This window comes from Phoca vitulina, unplaced genomic scaffold (assembly GCF_004348235.1).
Source record: "Phoca vitulina isolate PV1807 unplaced genomic scaffold, GSC_HSeal_1.0 scaffold29, whole genome shotgun sequence".
Classification (NCBI taxonomy): domain Eukaryota; kingdom Metazoa; phylum Chordata; class Mammalia; order Carnivora; family Phocidae; genus Phoca; species Phoca vitulina.
Genome location: NW_022589732.1, coordinates 2,035,302 through 2,055,518, shown reverse-complemented (window position 1 = coordinate 2,055,518; position 20,217 = coordinate 2,035,302). Strand labels below are relative to the sequence as shown.

Below are 20,217 nucleotides of genomic sequence, written 5' to 3'. Positions count from 1 at the left end.
CACCTAACTTCCGATTATTAATTTATGTACCATTTAAAAGATGTATATATGGTATTAGTGGTTTCTTTAAAGCCCCTCTCCTTGAATCCATTTTCCAGCTTGGAACTACAAGTACATTAGTATCTCTAATGACGTGGATTGCTTTCTATTTGTTTCTATTAAGCAGAAAATTGATTTTTATTGTTTACATTTGGAAACCTAGAAGAGGAAATCTGATTAATGTTTACAGCTAAAATATTTTTTAAAATAAGTAAGAGAAGGTACCTTATAGGTAAGGAGCTAAATGCTCATTGTAAGGTTTACTCTAAGCTTAGTAGTAAAAGCAGCTTTTGAACTTGAACCAATAATGAAAACTCAACCTGAACAAAATTGCTTTCAGAATATAAATTTTCGGGTGCCTGGGTGGCTCAGTTGGTTGGGCGACTGCCTTCGGCTCAGGTCATGATCCTGGAGTCCCAGGATCGAGTCCCGTATTGGGCTCCCAGCTCAGCGGGGAGTCTGCTTCTTCTCCCTCTCCCGCTACCCCCTCTTGTGCTCTCTCTCATTCTCTCTCTCAAATGAATGAATAAAATCTTTAAAAAAAAAAAGAATATAAATTTTCAATATTGATTTCATGAAAGAGATCAAAATATAAATTATTGTAGCTGTACTTCATTTGCTTAAAAGAAACTACTTGTTTTCTGCCTTATTTAAAAAATCAAGGGCGCCTGGGTGGCTCAGATGGTTAAGCGTCTGCCTTCGGCTCAGGTCATGATCCCAGGGTCCTGGGATCGAGTCCCGCATCAGGCTCCCTGCTCAGCAGGGAGCCTGCTTCTCCCTCTGCCTCTGCCTCTCTCTCTCTCTCTCTCTCTCTCTCTCTCTAACTCTCATGAATAAATAAATAAATAAAACATTTAAAAAAAAAATCAATATTTTCCCAGCTCATGATGTATAGATACACTAATGAATGATATTTTAAAAGTTTCATTGGAAAATTAGCATTTTTACAGTGAATAAATATTGTAAAGATGGCAAATTTTGGAGTTTTGCTGGAGTAATGAAATATGTACTTATAGTAGAATTTCTAGTATATTTATGTTTTTTTCTTACACCACCTGACTCTCCCAAATGACATCCATATTTTGCCACCTCTCCTGTGTTTTTCTCACAGATCAGACTCAATGTTGTTAGTCTTTCTCTGTGCTTAGGTAATTTTCCCTATTTTAATTATTGGTTTCTCCTTTGAGTTGCACAAATTTAAATGAACATCTAAAATAGTGGGAAGCCTACATAATCCAAAGTGAGTGCCTTTAACTTTTTTGGCATCCAGTGAGTGCCTGCTGGAAGTGCACTCTGGCCAGGAGAATGCATACCTAGAACAGCTAATGCCTTGGTGGTCATTTAGGAACCTGGACAGAGCTGTCCCATTGTTCGTAAATGTTGTTTTGATAAATGTTAAAGGTTTTTACTCATTTTTCTTTCCTTTTGTCTAAATCATCAGCTATATATTTACTTGTTTTATCCCCGATTGGATGTTTGTATCATCTTTAGGACTTTAAGAATAATATGCCTTGCTGTCATATTATATTTGAAGGCCTTCTTATGTAAAGTTTGCTGAGTGATTTCTTATGTGCAGAAGACAGAAGGAAAATGTTCTCACATAGATGTGTACGCACACAAAACATGTCAAAAGTATATTTTCAAATGCAATTTCGTGAAATATGACAATCACAGACCTAAAAATTTGCTAGTTTTGGACAGAATATCCAAAATAGTTGCAGTGATGAGAGGCCAAGTTTGAATGGAGTATATAACAGCTTTATATACATGAATAGGCAAATAATTTCCCAAAAAAGGAGAAATTTTGAATTGTTTCATTTGAAGATAATTCATCTAGCCATTTAACTAGAAATGACAGTGATTTCTTATGGATTTATCTCAGCTTGGGAGTTTGAAATTAATAAACAAATTTTAATTCTCATTTTATTCATCTTTCTTTAAACTTTTTGGCACTTGCCTTATGGGTGTGCCCACAGGCTATGAGAATCAAATGTCTATTGGTTTCATAATGTTGTAGAATTTAATGTTGGGAGGAGTTCCTAAAAGGTCACTTCAGCTGTCTATGCTAGAGTCACCTCTATAAAATCCTCTCTGAGGAGGTCTTTTGCCCAGATGCCTTAATGACAGAAATTCCCTAATTCCCAGCTTGCTTATTCCACTGTAAACAACTCTGACTTTAAAAATTCTTCATTTCACTAAGTGTCCTTCTCATTGATTCAGGCTCTGATATATTTGGCACTATTTAACACAAAACTGCCTCTTCCATGTGACAGTCCTTCCTTCTATTGCTCATTAGTCTGTTTTTCTCCAGGTGTATTATCCCCCTCCCTCACCACTGTGGCTCTCTCACTCTTGTCTCCTATGAACATTGCAGGGTGTCCATTTCTACCTCAGATGGAGGTGACCAGAACTGAACACAGTATTCCAGGTGTAGTCTGATCAAAGCAGAGGCATGCAGGGCCATTGCTTTGTCCATGGACGATATTACACATCTATTATTGAAGATTAAGACAGTTTTGAGGTTATAATAGCCACTTAATTTGACTCCTATTAAGACCACTGTCAGCTGATGTTCCTAAACTGCTTACATGAGCGCCAGGAAGCCACATCTGCCCTGTCACGAATTTACATCGTTCTGTGCTGCATAAACTAGCATTTCTGTATTACTCCAAATCCCCCCCCCCATTTTAATTCTAAAGGGACCCCTACAGTTTTAATGATAGCTTTTACTTCTGACTCATTTGCCTTATAGTCTTGCCAGCACTTTGCTACTTTAGTTGGATTCAGAGCTGCTTGTTTTGGTAAGCCCTTACAGACTGGGGCGAATGTTTATTTCCATGTAACCACAGGGATATTGTGAGTATCTGTCTCTAAAGAACCAGTAAGAGATCATCACACTGGTATCCTAGGGTACTGAGGAGATCAGCAGCTTTTAAAAGCAAATAAAAATGAAAAGTGATATATGCTGCCAGGTTTTCTCAAGAAAGAAAAAGAAGAATGAGTTTGAAATATGGAAAAATATAATTTTAATTCCATATTATAAAAATTGAGTAAATATTAAGGGAATGGTGCTGAGAGTAATCTTTCTTGTCCTTTTCCTTTTTCTTCTTTGCTTTCTCCTTCTCTTTCTCCTCTTTTTTCTGTCCACTATGAGAAATTAGTATAGGTAAAAAATGTTTGCATTAATTTCACACACTAAAAAATCAAGAAAACAAATCTAGACAATGTTATGAATTAATGACCTAGGGGAACAATGGAGCCAGGTTACAGAGTAGAACGAAGGCTGAAGTATCAGCAAAGTAGAGCAATAGAAGTAAAGGTGATAAAGCAGCCTTATCTAAGCCACATATTACCTAGGTAGGGGGTAAGCAGAGCTCTGAGAGGACCAGTGTCTTAATGCCCCACTTGTCTTCTTTCCCAGAAAATATGTCGCATACATGTAAAATTAATATACGTACAAAATTAATGTTGGTTCTAGTGCCAGTTACATCCTTAGGTTTTGCAATTCAGTTTGCAATTTAAAAGAAAGAAAAGAAAAGATGAAGAAGGGAGGGAAGAAAGAGAAGCAGAGAAAGAAGAGAGAGAGGAAGGAAGAAAAGAAAGAAGAAAATTGAGATTAAGGTTCAATCTGTCTTCTATTTTGAGTCCCCCTCCCAAGAGATTTTAGAGTTGGCTTTGGTTCAATGCTGACTTTAAATTATAAATTCCTATCAAGTATATTTTGTAAAATTTTAAATAATGTATAAAATGTTGTCTTAGCTTGCAGAATTCTAGGTTGGGTTATAGTGACAGATTTAAAGAATGAGAAATGGAATTAAGCCATGGGAAGTAAAAACCAGAGGCAACTCTGTGCAATATGACTCTACTGAACAGGTTTGGGAGACAACTGGGTAAAACTGGGAAGAATTATTTAATTCTCAGCTACTTACAATTTTGATAGGGCTGCAAAATCTCACTCAGGATCAAATGCAAACAATATTAAAATATTAAAAGGAAATATTAAATATTAATTATTAAAAGGATATTTAAACAATATTAAAAGGAAAAAAAAAGTAAGAGGCTAAGTACACATGTGGTAGAAATAATTATCAGATAGGTAGAGGTTTGAGACATAAGAAAGCAATAAAATTTCATCAGGTGTTAGAATGACGTGAGGCATGAGGAGAGTCGTACTCAGTCACCTTCGTGCCAAATTCAGTGCCCAGTGAACTGACTCGGCATCATGTAGCCCATGCTGTCCACTACACTGATGAGGTAGCAAAGCCCACATAAATGTTGAGTAGCTTGCCCCAACCAGGTTAGCGGCAGAGCTGAACAGGAAGACAGATCAGACAGTCTGGGTCTAGATCTTCTCTTTCATTGCTACTCTAACATGATCTGTTTTCTTATCTACAGAACCTAAGAATATATTGTTTTTTAAGCTTTAAAAAAGAGAAAGCTTGGAAAAGGAACAGATCATGGTCTTGGAAATTATCACAAGATAATAATTACCTTTCAATGACCTTGATAAGACTACGGTAGGAATAGTATACTTTCATCTGACCATCTTGGTAAAAGAAATATGCAGACCAAGATGCAAATTCCAGGAAAATAAATATAAACATAATTTAGAATAGATCTTAAGAACTCAAAGCAAGTAGTTTTAGTAAACATATCTGAGCCTTCTCAATTTGGAGAGAATAAGTAGAATTTGAATGGCACAATCTAAAACTCAAAAAAGTAGGAGAAATTACTTTGGGAGACATGAAAATGGATATCAAGAAAATTATCAGAAAGATGTTCTTTTAGGACCCTTTCTCACAAATGCCTAGGACTATCCTGCTTTCCTAATCCCCTGGGCATGCTAATAAATAAATCAGGCTATTAAGTGTTTAGCTTTATAGATCTGGAAAGAAGCCTTGAAGACTAGCCTGCCCCAGGTGGTCCAAGGGGGTGGTGGTTGTTATGCAGAAATTATTCCTCACCTGAAATGTTATCATTTTGCAAAAACCTGTTCAATTATAACATCTAGCCTTTTGCCTGATATTTCTCTGATTACAATTGACCTTTCAAATAGACATTGCATAATTGCATGCTTCTCTCAGTGATAAAGTCAAAATGAAATACCAGAAGCAGAGACCCAGAACCTAGCACAGTGCCTGGTACACAGGAGATCTTCACTATGTGTTTGGGCGGTTACATCACAGTGGAGGGAGACTCAAGGAAAAGCAAGTTTTATGGGTTTCTGAGAACAGGCAGGATAGAGAAAATTTGCCTGTCATGCCCCTCTTCCTTCCAATAAACACTTTGGTGCTGAGACAGACCTAGACTATGGATTGCATCAACAAACTACTTTATAATGACACTCCTAAGGTGTTTCTGTATCTCAAAGAATTTAAAGAAATTATCAGCAAAAGAAAAAGCTCTGTGAACTGGGGCAGAGGCCTTTATTCTAAAACACAGTCCACCCTGTCTTTGGTATCCTGCCTTTGGTTTGGGAATTGTTGAGTGATTTTGATCCACACTGTCCACCTACCCAGCACGTACCTGATGTTTCCATCTAGATTCTCACAGACATCTAAACTTATCATGCCCTGGAACACCTGCTCCAAACGGAGTCTCTTCCCAGGCTTCTCCATCCTAGTGAGCGGCTCCATCACACAAGCCAGCCCTGAAGTTATGTGTAAATCTCCCTTTTCTTAGCACTCAGGCCCAGTCCAGCAGCAAGTCCTAGCAATCCTTCCAGAACCCATCTCACGTGCCTCTTCTCTGCCTCCCCACCGCCACCGCCCAAGCCAGTCCCACCCGTGGACTCCCTGCCGTTCTCTTGTGGGCCACTGCAAGAGCCTCTGCACTCTGTCCACTTCTTTCCCTGCAGACTCAGATTTATGCACAGCATCCTCAGCAGTCTTTTACAAGTATAAATTGGATCATATCATTCCATTTCCCAACTTAAAACCCTCCAAAGCTTATAGTTACATTTTTTTTAAAATTCCTTCATGGTGTTGCCTATAAATAGCTCATTTGTTTTCATTTGTCTGTGATATTCCATTGTCTACCTCTACCAGAAGTAATTTATCCATGCTACTTGGACATGGAACTGTGGCTCGTTTCCAATTTGGGGCTGTTGCAGACAAAGCTGCTACAAGCCTTCTATCTGCCCCAGGTACACGGATGCATGGATTTCTATAGGGTACTCACCGAGGGCTGTAGTCGCTGGGTTGTAGATTATGCAGAGACAACAGAACTCATCAAAACTGGGTAACACTAAACTAGAATTCTAAAATTAGATAGTGAGGCTATAAAAGAAAAAAAAAGGGCAAGGGGAAGAAAGACATAAAGTAATTACCATGAGGGAAGGAGGAGGAGGCTGTGATCGGGATGGGATGAGGGAGGCTTCTAAGGTGCTGATGTTCTAGTTCTTGACTGGATACTATTTGTTTTGTAACAGTTTGTGAAAATATACTTTTACATTTTCTGTACTCATCTGCATGGTTGCTGTATTTCATGATAGAAGTAGCCACCCTCTCCCAGTAATGTGTAGCATAAATACAAAACTAAGATAAAAACCTCCTGAGGCTTTACATCGCACTTGACGTAAAAGTCGGGCCCTTCCGTGGTCAGTAGGTTCTGTGTGATGTGGCCCTGGCTACCTCTTTTTCGCTGTCCTCTATGTCCACACTTCTTAACTGCATCCTAATACTCATCTCGAGGTACTGGTCATTAATTTCCAAGGGCAACACGTTTTTTCTGTTACAGGCCAATGGTAAGTATTTTCAGATTTTCACACCACGTGGTTCTCCAGCCCAACTACTCAGCCCTGCCTTTGTAACACAATGGCAGCGTGAGACAAGACCTCAACAAATGGGCTTGGCTGTGTGACAGTAATTGATTTAAGGGGCGCCTGGGTGGCTCAGTCAGTCAAGCGTCTGCCTTCGGCTCAGGTCATGATCCCGGTGTCCTGGGATAGAGTCCTGCATCGGGCTCCCTGCTCGGTGGGGAGTCTGCTTCTCCCTCTGCCTGTCGCTCCCCCTGTTTATGCTCTCTCTCTCTCTGTCAAATAAATAAATAAAATCTTTATAAAAAGACCCAACAACTTGATTTAAAAAGTCGGTGGGAGACGGATTCAGGCCACAGACTGCAGTTTGCCAATTTGTGATTAATTTTGTTCATTTTCTTTTAAAGTAGGCAGTTCACTCCATGGGAGCAGACCTGTCTCTATCCCTGTCACAACATTTAGGACGTATACAGATAGGTCCTCTTGCACAGATGAGTGTATCCATGGGCTTAAATCCACACATTTATTTGTGTCTGTCCCCTGACAAGATTCCATAGAGATGAACACTCAAAACATCGTAACAAGGTACTTACCCTTTATTGAGCCCTTTCTGTGTGCCAGGCATGAATCTATATACATTTGATGCATCATGTCATGTGACCTTCACAGTGACCTCTGAGTTAGAGACATCGGTATGCCGATTTTATTGATGTGGAAAATCAGTTCCAGCAAGGTTAAGGACCTTGATCAAGATTACACAAATCAGTGCAAGGGATTATACACGAATCCCTGCCCTTAACCTCTGCTCTGACATCCCTGATGCCTGGTCATTTAGATACAGTCTCACAACAGTTAGATTATTGCAAATTTTAAATGAGATCATGTATAAAGGGTTTAGCCCAGAGATCTCAGTGACTATTAGTTACAAGGCACCTTATCTTGCTGAGTTTTCTCCAAGTAGTCGAGAGAATTATTGGTACTATTATTACTCCAATCCACATTTATTCTTCATCTAAAGCCCTAACTTGAAGTGCTATTAGTCTGATTTACATTAAGGAATCTGAGGCTCAACGGGTTTGAGATATTTGTCCAGGTTTACATAGTCAAGGAAACTGGCATTTGAATTAGGTTTTTTGCTCTGACTTTCTACTCAAATGAGATGTGGTAGAGAAGAATAGATGAAAGTGACAAGGAAATTCAGAAGAAGGGGAGATTACTGAAGGCCTCAGGAAGGAAGTATATCAAGGAATAGATAGAATGTGGAGAAGCAGAAATTTGGGGGAAGGTGGAAAGAAGTGTTCCAAATTCAGAAAATGTCAGAGATGGGGCACGTGGTTGGCTCAGTTGGAAGAGCATGCAACTCTTGATTTAGCAGTCGTGAGTTTGAGCCCCACTCCCGGTGGGGTATAAAGGTTACTTAAATAAATAAAACTTCAAAGAGAGAGAGAGACAGAAAAGCAGAGGACCCCACAGAAGAACTCAGCACACAGGAGCTGGGGAAACTGAGCACCGACCTGAATGGGGACCCCAGGAAAGGGCAAAGGGAGGACAAGAAGCAGTTCTAGAAAACTCCAGGCACATTGACATGTACAGAGGAAGAGGAATGCCAAAGGATATGGAGGGGGAGTGGTGAACAATAGAGGAAGAAAACCAGAAAGAAGAGTGGGTTCTAGCAAAAGCCGGGGAGAATCCCTGACAGGGTCCAGTCAGCTGAGCGCAGGCGATCTGCGGATCCCTGGTGATCTCGGGAAGCCGCCGCATCCGTGACACACTGGATATATAGACACAGAATAGAGCAGTTCTCATGTAGCATGTGTGTTTTTTTCCCCAAGAAGCTGTGACAGAATGAGTAGCTAAAGCAGCCGGTGGAAGAAATAGACACACGGATTGTCTTAAGGGACAGCAGGGAATGCAACATGTTTATTGATTAAGGTCAATAAGTGGTTTTTTCATTTGCCCAAAACAAGTCGTTGAATATGCTTCCCCCCCCCCGACCCCCCATCCTCCAGTTATTTGCGTTCCTGCCCACCTACCTGGAGACTCTGACCTGCTTCGTGTGGAAGTGGGTCCTAATCTGACCACCCCTGACCCTTTCCCTTCACACTGGGACCCCTGCTGCAGAGAAAAGGAAGTGGAACACCAGCACTGGGCATGGATGGGGAAGGGGACGGCAGGGTAGTGCCGAGGGCCGGGAATGAGAGGGGTTGGAGAAGCAGGGGAGACGTTACAGATGGGAAAGGGTGGTCTGACCAGCTGGGCCAGAACCACAATGAGGCTAACTGACAACAGAGCCCACCCGTCTTTACCTTGTAAGCGCACATCTTTTAGGTAGAGGTAGGAAATATAAAACAAACCAACAAGCACGTGTTTGTTGCCCTGCACAAGGAAAGGCAGCTTGGGTATAACATTAGAAGGGACCAAATGCTTGCCCACAGAAGCTTGTGAGATCCTGATATTCCTGTACACCCAGGGACAGTGATCATCTTCTTGCTGTGCACAAGCTGTCCTTATACGCCTACATAAGGAAGAGCCAAGGCTAACGAGGTCTGGATTTGGGGTTGAAGCTAGACAAAAGTAGCTAACAAAGAATATAGAAGAATTAATTGTCATGACACTACCACCTTGAATTAAGCTACCCAATTTCTCTTTCGGTAAGAACCAACATTTTAGTGCCTGATTTCACAGGGCTAGTCTGTGGCTAGTAATTTATTCATTGTCTAGTCTTCTTTACAAGTGGCATAGATTTTAGATAATGAGAACAGTGTGCGTAACCTTATACTTCTTTCTACCTGGATTCTGTCTCTAGTCTCAGGTGTTCATGTGACCAAGTCAGGGTAATCTGATTTAGATGCCGGAGGGCAATTTCTGGATTAGGGTTAAGGTGTATTGATAAGAATGATAAGAATATGAAAAAGTTACAGCATCTGTCCCAACATTGTCTTTTTCTACCTCTTCACAGGAAGGACACTGAAATCGTTTTCCTTTCTGGGATGAGTTTGTTTATTAACCCAACCAAGATCACAGGGGACATTTTTCATTGCTACATCTGGAAGAGTTCCAAGCCTGAGTCATGCATGCTTATTTAGAAACTATATCTAGCCTGGATTAAGGAGCAGTTTAAAAACTGCGATCCAGTTTTTTTTAAAAAAGAAGCACATCTAGCCACAAAGACTAGAATAAATGTTTGAGAGTAAAGAATCAAATGGACTTTGTTTGCTCTTAAAAAAAAAAAAAAAAAACCTAGCCTGAGCAGAAGGAGGCCTTTGTTCTGTGGGAAAACAACAGCTTGCTCGCGTTGGTTATGAGATGTGCAAACTTTGCCAGTCAAGCCTTATTCCTTTTGGCCACCGAGGGGGGCTGGCTCTTAGAAGCACCTAGAGCGAAGGGGAGGGGAGGCAGAGCATGGGACATGGCCTCCCCCAAGAGGTGCATGCAACCCTTAATAACACATACTTCCTTAGCCTTCTTAAGACCACCGATCTCACCCATGGCTCATCTCTTTTCTCAACTTACCCCGTTGTTCTCATTGAGAAGGAAAGCAAGAAAACATTACATTCCAGAATGTAGTTAGCAAACTGTTTTGAAAGAACCACGACCACTGGCAGAAGGTGCTGGAAAACAAAAGGTTTCCGTGAAGGGCCCGCATCTGCTCCTTCCTGGCTGAGGGAGCTCGCTTCCTTTTTTACCTGGCCCCGGGGCGGTGGGGGGGAGGAGGGGGTGCGGGCAGCCTCGCCCTGAGCCTCCACCCTCCCAGAAGGCCGAGCTGGGCCTCCAGCCTGGCACCGAAGAGCCTGTGCTACACGCATGACCTCATGAACTAGATGGTGCAATTCCGTCAGCCGCACATCACCTCCCCCTTTTATCAGTCTCTCAGACGGTCACAGGAAACCTTGCTTAACCTGAGCGCTTGCTCCAAACTGCAGTACGTGCAGATCTGGAATCTAAGGAACTTGCCATTGTTATTTGTGCAACTCTAGGGTAGGATCGGACCCTTAGAACAGAAGTCTGAGCGCGTCGGGCTCCTAACATGACCATGCTCCCTCTTCCATCCAGTCCCCGCTCCCTCGCTTTTCCGAGAGTCAGAGTAGCAGGGGATGGAGGGAAAAGATGCATGAGCAAATACTGTCATGTGGATTCTCTAGGCTGAAAATGTATTGTCTAAACACTAGGGGGGATAGACATCTTTTGACGAATGCTTTGAATTGATGGAAAATGTTTTCTCTTCAGAGTTATCTGTATTTTTATGTCCCTTATTTGAACCTTCAAAAAATAAAATATGCTGAGTCTTATTTGTCTCATCTCTAAACGGGTTAATTATACCACAAGGAGCTGCTGAGGAGATGAAAAGATATAACATACCAAAGCATTTAGAACATTGACCAGCACAGAGTAGGTGCTCAATAAACGGCAGCCCCCCCCCCTTTTTTTTTATCAGACAGAGGCAACTATCAGTGAATCCTGCTTCTGCTATAGATTAGAATTATGGTGGGAGAACATGAGAGGAAGAGGGAGAGCTTTGAGGGTTTGGGTCTTCAGTGATTGTGTGTGTGTGTGTGTGTGTGTGCATACTATATATGTATATACATATGTATGTATGGGTCAAACGAAATGAGTGCATTTTCACCCACTGACAGACATACGTTGCTTGTCACTTGGATGGCAATTGTTATACTATAATCCAACTTCAGAGACCCTACAAACATGGCCCAACATGGCCCTCACTTCCCACAACTCAGTTGCCTATCACTTGAATAAAGTTGGCTGCTTGCTGTTCTCAGAACATTCCCCCTCTTTCCCTCTCGTGCCACGTCCCGTGGCTGGGGACGGCCTACTTCCCACTTCCACTCTCCTCGGCCTGTCTTCACTCATGCACCTCCGTTCAACATCTGCCCCACCTCCTCAATCAAAGGTGATGCCCTCTTCCTGGGAGCTCTTGGACACGTCTGTGATTACCCATGCACATCCTCTGACACGGGTGTGGTGGTGAAGAGCTTGGGCTATCCCAGACTCTACCACCTTCTAGACATGTGATCTTTGAACAATAACTGCACCTCTCTGAATCTGTGTCTTCATCTAGAAAAGGGAAATGAGAGTACCTGCTTCATGGGGTTGAAGAGTAAATGAGATGTGCATATAAAGTGCCCAGCACAGCGTCTCACACATGCAAAGCACTAAGTCAATCATAACCAGCAGGAGACGTAGTACAGTATTTCTATTATTGTTTGTGTCCCGGTCTTTATTGGAGACAAAATGCCTCAAAGGCCATAGTTGGCTTTACTTGTAACAGAGCCTAGCCCAGTGCCCTCCTGTCTCACTGCTCAAAGTGTGGTTTGCAGTCCCCTGGGAGCTCGTTCCACGCGCAGAATCTCAGGGCCAGCCTCAGACCTGTGGAGTCAGTGTCTGCAGTTTAACAAGGTTTTCAGATGGTACAAACGTGTGCCTGGAAATTTAGAAATACTGCACTCCATTCACTGAATTCCATTGCTGAAGCAATTTTAATTACTCTTGTAATTCCCAGCAGGAAAATAGATACTAATTCTCTCGAATCAATACTGCCATTAGATAACTGTCACTTAGGTGTAAGGATCCCTTAAACCAGTGCTTATCACAGTGTGTGGTTCTTGGACCCGGAGCAGCAGATTCCCTTGGGAACTCGTAGAAATACAGATTTTCAGGGGTTTCTGTTGCATCCTACAGATTGAGAACCACCACTTTAGAACACTGGGGAGCTATTAGAAGTGTCACATAAATAATGTTCATCTCCTTCTTCCCGCCTTGTGATTTTATCCCTCCTGTTCCATCTCTTAAATAGTAAGGTCACATAGCGTAAAGAATTGAGTTTCCTCTCCACGTTTGCCAAATATTTGCTGGTGCACATACATATCTTCACATCTACCTGGCAGACCTGTGTGTGTCAAAATACCTATTCTGGTATGCGGAACACAGCCTATATGACTTATCTGCAGTCATATAAGTATGACTTATATGTATATATAAGCACACATATAAGTATGCAGTCCCTGTATTTGGTTTTGTTTTATTTTGTTAATTTTATTCATTCTTTGAATAGGTGATAGATGCACATGGTATAAAATTCCCAAGGTACAAGAGTTTACCGTGAAAAGTAAGTCTCCCTCCTTCTCCTCGCTCCAGTAATATAGTTGCTGCCTCCAAAGGCAATCACTGAATTTTCATTGCACACGTTTATTGAGCACCTACTGTATGTTGGGCACTGTTCTGGGCACTGGATGTGGAACAAAACAGACAAAAACCTCTGCCCTCACGGAGCTTACGCTTTGGTTACCAATTTCTTATAGTATTTGTTCAATAACATAACATATTACAGTAGTTAAAAAGTGGGGCTCTGTAGTCAAACCAACTGACTTTGAATCCAGTTTTACCCAATTTCTAAGTGATCGTGGGTTATCTGCCACTCTGAACTAGGTTTTCTTTATATTGAAATGGGGACAATTCTATTTCATAAGGTTGTTACAAGAATCGCATGAGATAATGCTTACAAAGCACCACACAGTGCCTAGAACATAGTAAATGCTCAGTAAATACTAGGGGTGATTATAATGGTGTGCTCTCATGCTACTATTCTATAAGGTAGACTAGACATGCTTAAAGGATTTGTTTTCCCAAGTTTTCATTTCTTTTCTTTGCTATGTGGTGGTCAAAACAATCACTTTTTTTCAGAATAAGCACACTAAGTTTTGATCATTAACTATTTGTGAGACTATTTGCTGAGTTCTATTAAGAAAGCAAATCCTAATAAATCACTAGAGTCTAGATCCTATGTTCCTCTGTATTCTTTCTAATCTAGCCTTTTTTTAAAATCCCACATGATTTGAAGGTTTTCTACTATTAGTTCATTCGAAGGTGTAATGTATTATTAACTGCAACTGCATAATGTTACAAAGTATAATACCTTGGGAAGAAGATTGTGCATTTCATAGCAGAGGAATGAAGCACTTCTGAGCAAAGTTTCAGACCATGTAACTTGGTATAGTTACCTTAAGGAACTTTCTTTATGATTCTTGTCTCCAGACAGAGGGGAAAACAACTTTCAACCCCTAGGAGAGCAACAAAAGTATTCCTCGGTGATGATCTTAAGATGGAAAACAGAAAAAAATGACATGCAAAAAAAGAAAGAACTCCTAGGGCATGAAGACACTTTTAAATATTAGCCAAGAACTGTTTCCTCTATTCAGCATAAAAGGGCTGATTAGTGGGCACAATGTAAGATTGTGGGGAAGTTGGGTTAGGTACATTCCGTCACATGATAGGAGGACTAGGAAGAGGGGATAGCTGGAAAATTGAAGTGAAATGCCTCGAACAGCTTTTATTATTTGGTGAATGGTGGGATTGAGGTAGACTGGGGTGTTTTGTGTTCTCCTTTAAACATTTTCCAGACACTGGTATTTTATTATCAGAAATGGATTAACAATGAGAACACCAGTGCTCATAATTTTAAGAGGCATAAAGTCAGTACTAAATAGATGAGGCTTCCTCTGGTGGCATTTACCAGGGTAGTCTTCCTGGACTTGGTCTGTGCTAATTAGGTAGCACGCTACAGAGCTAACTCTCAATTCACTAGGGATGCATTAAGCAATCAGCATGTGACCTCTTTGGCCTACCTTTGGACCTTGTCATTTCTCATTCCTCTCTGTTTCCACTGCTTACTGCATTGTAATGACACACCTCTAAAATCAGTGGCTTAATTTATTATTATCTCCCGTGGTTGTGTGAGTTAACTGGGTTCAGCTGGATTCTTGAGCTCTTTGCTGAGATTACAGTTGGGTAGCAGCTGGGGTGGGAGCAATATGGCAGAATGTTCGATGTGGTATCTTCAGTTATAGGTCTGTCAGCCCCGCAAGGACGGCCCTGAAACAGCTGAGGGCTAGCTGGGCATCTCTCTCTCTTTCCATGCTCCCTATGGCTTCTTTGACTCTCCTTACAGCATGGTGGTCTCACGGTAGTCACATGTCTTACATTGGGATTGGCTTCCCCTAAACTAGCGTTCAAAAGAGAGCCAAGGAGAAACTGCAAGGTTTCTTTGAACTAAAATGAAAAGTCATGCAAAATCACTTTCCCTGCACTTTATTGTTCAAAATTGAACCAGCCCAGATTCAGTGAAAGAGACATGGTTCGTGGTGGGGGTGGGGAGAAAGCTTCTTTAAACGCTAGCTGCCACACCCTCTTCACCACAAAATACGCAAATTTATCTACAACACAACTGTTAGAACACTGCACCAAACACTTCAAGGAAACATAAATCCACACAAGTGCTTCTTAGTAAGTGAAAATGTGTGATTCTTGCGAATATATATATATTTCAACTAAATATATCTGATATTCTATCAGAGTTGTCCATTATCTTTGTTGGCTTATCTATGTTCAGGCCTGTTGGTCCGAAGCTATTACTAATCAAAATATTTTTGGGTTGTAGAATGAATTAGAGGCCGTTAACAAGCTGTTCAACACAATTCATGTCATTCCTTTCTAATTTTTGGTATAATAGTGTGTTGTACTGTACAAAATTATAGAATATTTTGTTTATTGAAAGGAGAGTGAGTGTGGTCTATTATTATTCATTCAATCCATCAGTCAACAAATACTTATTGAGTACCTAGGAGCCAGGCCTTGCGTTAGGCAGTGGAGAGCAGAGACGTTTGCTGCTGTGGTTGGATTTTGCCTTTGCCACTATCAGCAGTAGCAGTTGAAATGCTAACTGTATGAGTTCATGCATTCAGATGTTTGGCCACCAGAGAAAGCGGTGTTACAGAATAACACCAACTGTGCTGATGAAGCCCTTATTCTGTGCATTATTTCATTGAATTCCCGCAAGAGGGCTGAGATTAGAGGCAGAGTTATTATCCCAGGTTCGCAGGGGTGGAAACTGTGACTCAGAGTAAACAGTGTTCCAAAGGTCACCTAATTAGTAAATAATGAAGCCGGGATTTGAATCCAGAGCACCGACTATGCAAAACTGCCTTAAAGTAATACCATCGCCTGGGTTCCTACTTTCTGAAACCCCTTGTAAGAAATGTTTTCACCACGTCATAAGGCTATTTTAATGAATCTTTGGCCAAATATATTGATAGCTCTCACCCCCATTTCAACTCTGGGCATCTTTTGGTTTCATAGTGACCATTTTGGAAGTCTAAGAAGGATGGGTAAAGAAGAATAGAAACTTAACTTTATTAACAGTTTACTGTATACCAGTCATCAAGCTTGGCATGCCAGAGAGTGCTAAGTTGCTGTGGCCTGTAGATGAGCAGAAAATCACAACCACCAGCCTCTTTATTTTTTTTCTCACCCATCCCCCCACCCACCTCCCCTCTGCAACCACCAGTTTGTTCTCTGTATTTAAGAGTCTGGTTTTCTTTGATTTTTGTTTTGTTTTGTTTTGTTTTTACTATGCTCTTTAATAAAAGCAATGATGAAATCCAAAAATATTTATGGGGCTGTTGCAATATGCCAGGTTCAGGAAGAATTTGGTTCCTAATCTAGCATGGATCTTACCCTCCAGTGGGAGAGACTAAACAGACGTTTTCCCTGGCAATACACTCTGATAAGGGAAGCCCACACGAAGAACAGTGCACTAACTTAAGATGGTGAGTCCAGGACAGGAGGAATTTTAGAGTCAAAGATTGAAGAGATTACTCAGGTGAAAAAGAGGGATAAAGATTCCATCAAGAGTGCACGCTATGTAATGGTTCAAAGTCTAAAGAGTTTTGGAATTCTAGGGACTGAAATAATTCTGTATAACAGACGGGCAACAGGTGTGCTGGACTGGCCAGGGAAGGCCTGCTGAGAAGTCAAGAGGAAGGAACCTTTTCATTGCAGTCCTTGTTAGGAAGCTTGACTGAGTGGCAGTCATTGAATGAGGCTTTGCTAAGCAGTTTAGATCTTAAGTGCAGATATGGAAAACAGATTAATGTTTAGTCATTTTTCCATCTTAACCATGACTTCCCCTTCCATTCTTTGCAAAGTTGGAAATTTCTTCTTTTGCTTGGGAATATTTTTCAGTACATTTTCAATACATATTTTTCTTTTGCTTGGGAATATTTTTCAATACATAATTCAAGCCATTATAAATGGCTTCCCTTCTATTCCTGCAAATTTACCATGTTGATTACAGTCAGGCTGCTCAAATTAAAGCCCCGGGTCTCCTGTCATCTTACTATTAGATGGGTCATGCATTCATTGATCTCTGCATTTATCCAGGAAAAACAAATGTGTTCCCCACTTCATCGGTTCTACAGATTCAAATTTCTGTATCTTTAGAGAACAATCCAGCAGATAGACACACTCATGGAAAAGTGCTGTAAACCACTTGTTTCAGCAAGACTGTTCAAAACCCTTTACTTAGTGTCTAGCCTAACTTTCCATCTAGTCTGAGAAAAAAAGCCATTGAAATCGCCTCTCAAGCGTACCCAGATGGAGGATGCAGAAGTCCTGCTAGTTTTTTCCTCCGCTGCCAACACAAACAGGGTGGAGCAGCTCAAAAGGGAGGCCAGGAGTCCCAGAGAGAGGGAAACAGTGTAACAGCAAAGTGACCGAAGCGCCTCCTCTGGGCTGCATCCTGCCCTCTGCAGCAAAGACCTCTTGGCCCCTGCTTGGGCGCTCCCCGCCGAGCCCTCTCAAGGAGGGAGCACCAGGGAGTTCCTTTGAGGGTGTTAAAGAGCCGAAAGAACTTGTGCCCAAAGTGAAGCAGACATCCACTTGCTTTTTCCAGCTCGTCTCACTTCTGCTCCTTACTTCCAACTCTTGATAAAAAGCAGTGGGGATTCGTGTATCCTCCAGTGCTGCTCGGAGAGATTCGGGAACCACCGCGGCTCCCTTCGGCCCGCCAGTCTCAGCACCTCGGCTCAAGGGCAGGCCCTCCCTCCGGCTCTTTTTTTCCCCTCCTTCCACCTGACAGGGACCATAAATAACCAGGGCTCCTGGTGTTCGCAGCCCAGAACAAAGTTGAAAGTTTGCCTGGAGCTCCGGGCCACTCCCCGCCTGGGCCACTTCTTTGTTTTCTTCTGTTTTTCCTCTACCTGGGTTGGCCGTTTCTTCATTCATGTTGGAGAAGAGTCACCTCGTAATTAAACGCAGCACCCCGCTCGCTGGCTCTCCCTAGATTTAAGGCTGCCGCGGTTACCCGGTTAGGCACCGGCCATTGGTATCAAATTACCGAAAGTCTACACTGGAGCAGTCCTCATATTTACATACAAATAACTCAAGGGCTTGCATTTATGTCACCATTCGGTCCTGCTAGAGGCTTGCCAGCGGAGTTTTTGGTCCAATCAGAAGGAGCTTTAAAAGGATGTCTGCAGAGTGATCAAAAGGGTCTTCTCAATTAAGGGTAGCCAGGTTTGGCTCTTTTTATTTTATTTTTTTCTGGTTTGAAATATCGAAAATCTTTGAACTCTGATGAGTTAGAAAAAGATGTGTACTTCTTCAACTGCCTGTGAGGACACGAAGATGCTGAGCAGAACCCAGCGGCGGTGGTGAAGTCGGCGAATACAACCCAGGGGTCGGTTTGTTTGGGCTGATTCCGAGGTACATTCTAAATCACTGCTTAAGGAATTCCTGGAAACATCAGGGAAACATTTGATCAGCCCCGCCTGGTGGAAATGGCTTTACCACAGAGTAAGCGCTTTCTTTAAGTCGTACTTGGTGTGTGCTGTGTTTGTTTCAGATGCAGTGAATGTGCAAATAGCCCAGCTGTGAATAGTTACTTAAAATAATCTCTCGGTACTGGGTAGTAGTAGAAAGCAGATCTGTTTATTTTTTATATTTGCAAAAACAGTAGTTGACAGTGTATTTTTAGACTTGATTGGTAGTTTAAAAGCTAAGCTCTTGTGGTTTCCTGGGTTTAAATGAATGGAAATTATAAACGGTACTGAATGAAGGAATTGGAAAATATAGCTGGGACAGATGAATCACTTACCTTTGAGAAAACATAACATCCACGCTTTTGAAATCTCTCTCGGCCAGCCAAACTTGTGTCCAGAAAGGGAAGGAGAGTCATAAAAAGGGGATTAGGTTTGCCTGCTTTGCAGAACTAACTTTTCCACCACTGTGCTGCGTTTTCAAAAGGATGGGAACCGTCCCAGAGGGCAAAAGGCATTTGAAAAACCTGCTCTGTCACTCCTGGAATGTGGTTTTTCCGTGAGGTCATGTTATGCCTATGTAGCTAGTAAAAGTTTTACGGAATTAACTCTTTGTATTGATGGGCAGAGAGCAATTTATATAGTCCTTCTTTCAAAGTGCTGGTCTCTGCCTTTGGACTCTACAGAAGGTAGAGCTCCTTTCCAAGTCACCTTCCAGCCCTGGGGCAGCTGGACCGAGCTGTTCATGTGACAGGTGTAGAAACAGTTCGAAATTGATGTGTTTCAAGGTTCTCCAGCGAAGCAGTGATAGTTCCGGTTAAATGACTTGGCTAGTTTCTTACATAAGCCCCAAACTGAAATCTTGTGTGTGAGAAGACATTTAAAAAAAAAAGTCCACTCCCTTCCCATGTCTAATTTCCAGAGTAGTAATGGCAAGGTGGCTTTTAGTTTGCAATCCACGTCCATTCGGACAAGCTGCCCTCCTTGTGGTGAGGTGTGGAAAGCTAACTGACAAAAAAGATCCACCTTTCTAGTCAGCTGGGGCTTGAGGGGGGGAATGAGATTGGGGAAATATTTTAAAATTGGTACTGAACCCCAGGAGCCCTTTCGCTACTTACATTCACTCTTGAAATTATGAACTAACCTCCCCTCTCCTTTTTCCTTCTAAGCGGCAGTAACACATATTATCTGGGGGTAAGGGAAAGTGAATGAGAACATGGATGATTTGCTGATGACCAAAGGAGTGGTTTTCTCCACAACAGACGCGTTTTCGAGAAAGGGAAGCTTCTGATTCTGGCTTGCTTTGTGCATCGGCAGGTGAGGACGCCATGACAGGGGACACGGACAAGTATCTTGGGCCGCAGGACCTTAAGGAGCTGGGTGACGACTCTCTCCCTGCCGAGGGCTACATGGGCTTCAGTCTCGGGGCCCGTTCCGCCAGGTATTTTATCGTTGCTGGTTTTCACAGTTAATTTAATACAACCATGATTTGTCATCAACCAAAGTCATTTTCACGTTTCACATTATCCTGCGATGTGCTCTTTGGATGAGGGTGTGAATTTGGTAGAATGTTCTCACCGCCGGTGTACATGCTCTGCCGTTTTCTTTCGTGGTTTTTCGGTCCTTGATTTTCCGTGATTAACATGTCGAGTGTTGGTTTGTTCCCCCCTTGCAGTCATGCTTCAGGCATGATAGTAGAAGAGCTCACTGACAGAACTGGGAGGGCCAGTGTGGTCTCCGTGTTTCAAAATTAAATTGTGTTCCATAGTGAATGAAAAATCTTATTTTCCAATAAGTGCGATACAGTTGTAT

The 20,217-nt window shown here is 41.9% G+C and overlaps 1 protein-coding gene across 19 annotated transcripts in view; it reads left to right on the top strand.

Moving 5' to 3' along the window:
• The window catches only part of ANK3 (ankyrin 3), a 511,278-nt gene that overhangs the window by 391,267 nt on the left and 99,794 nt on the right, over positions 1-20,217 (top strand). For all 19 annotated transcript variants that reach the window (XM_032423837.1, XM_032423844.1, XM_032423836.1 and 16 more), the window contains one exon: positions 19,723-19,846. In XM_032423837.1, the coding sequence (XP_032279728.1) occupies positions 19,723-19,846 (124 nt within the window). The remainder of the gene's footprint in view (positions 1-19,722; positions 19,847-20,217) is intronic.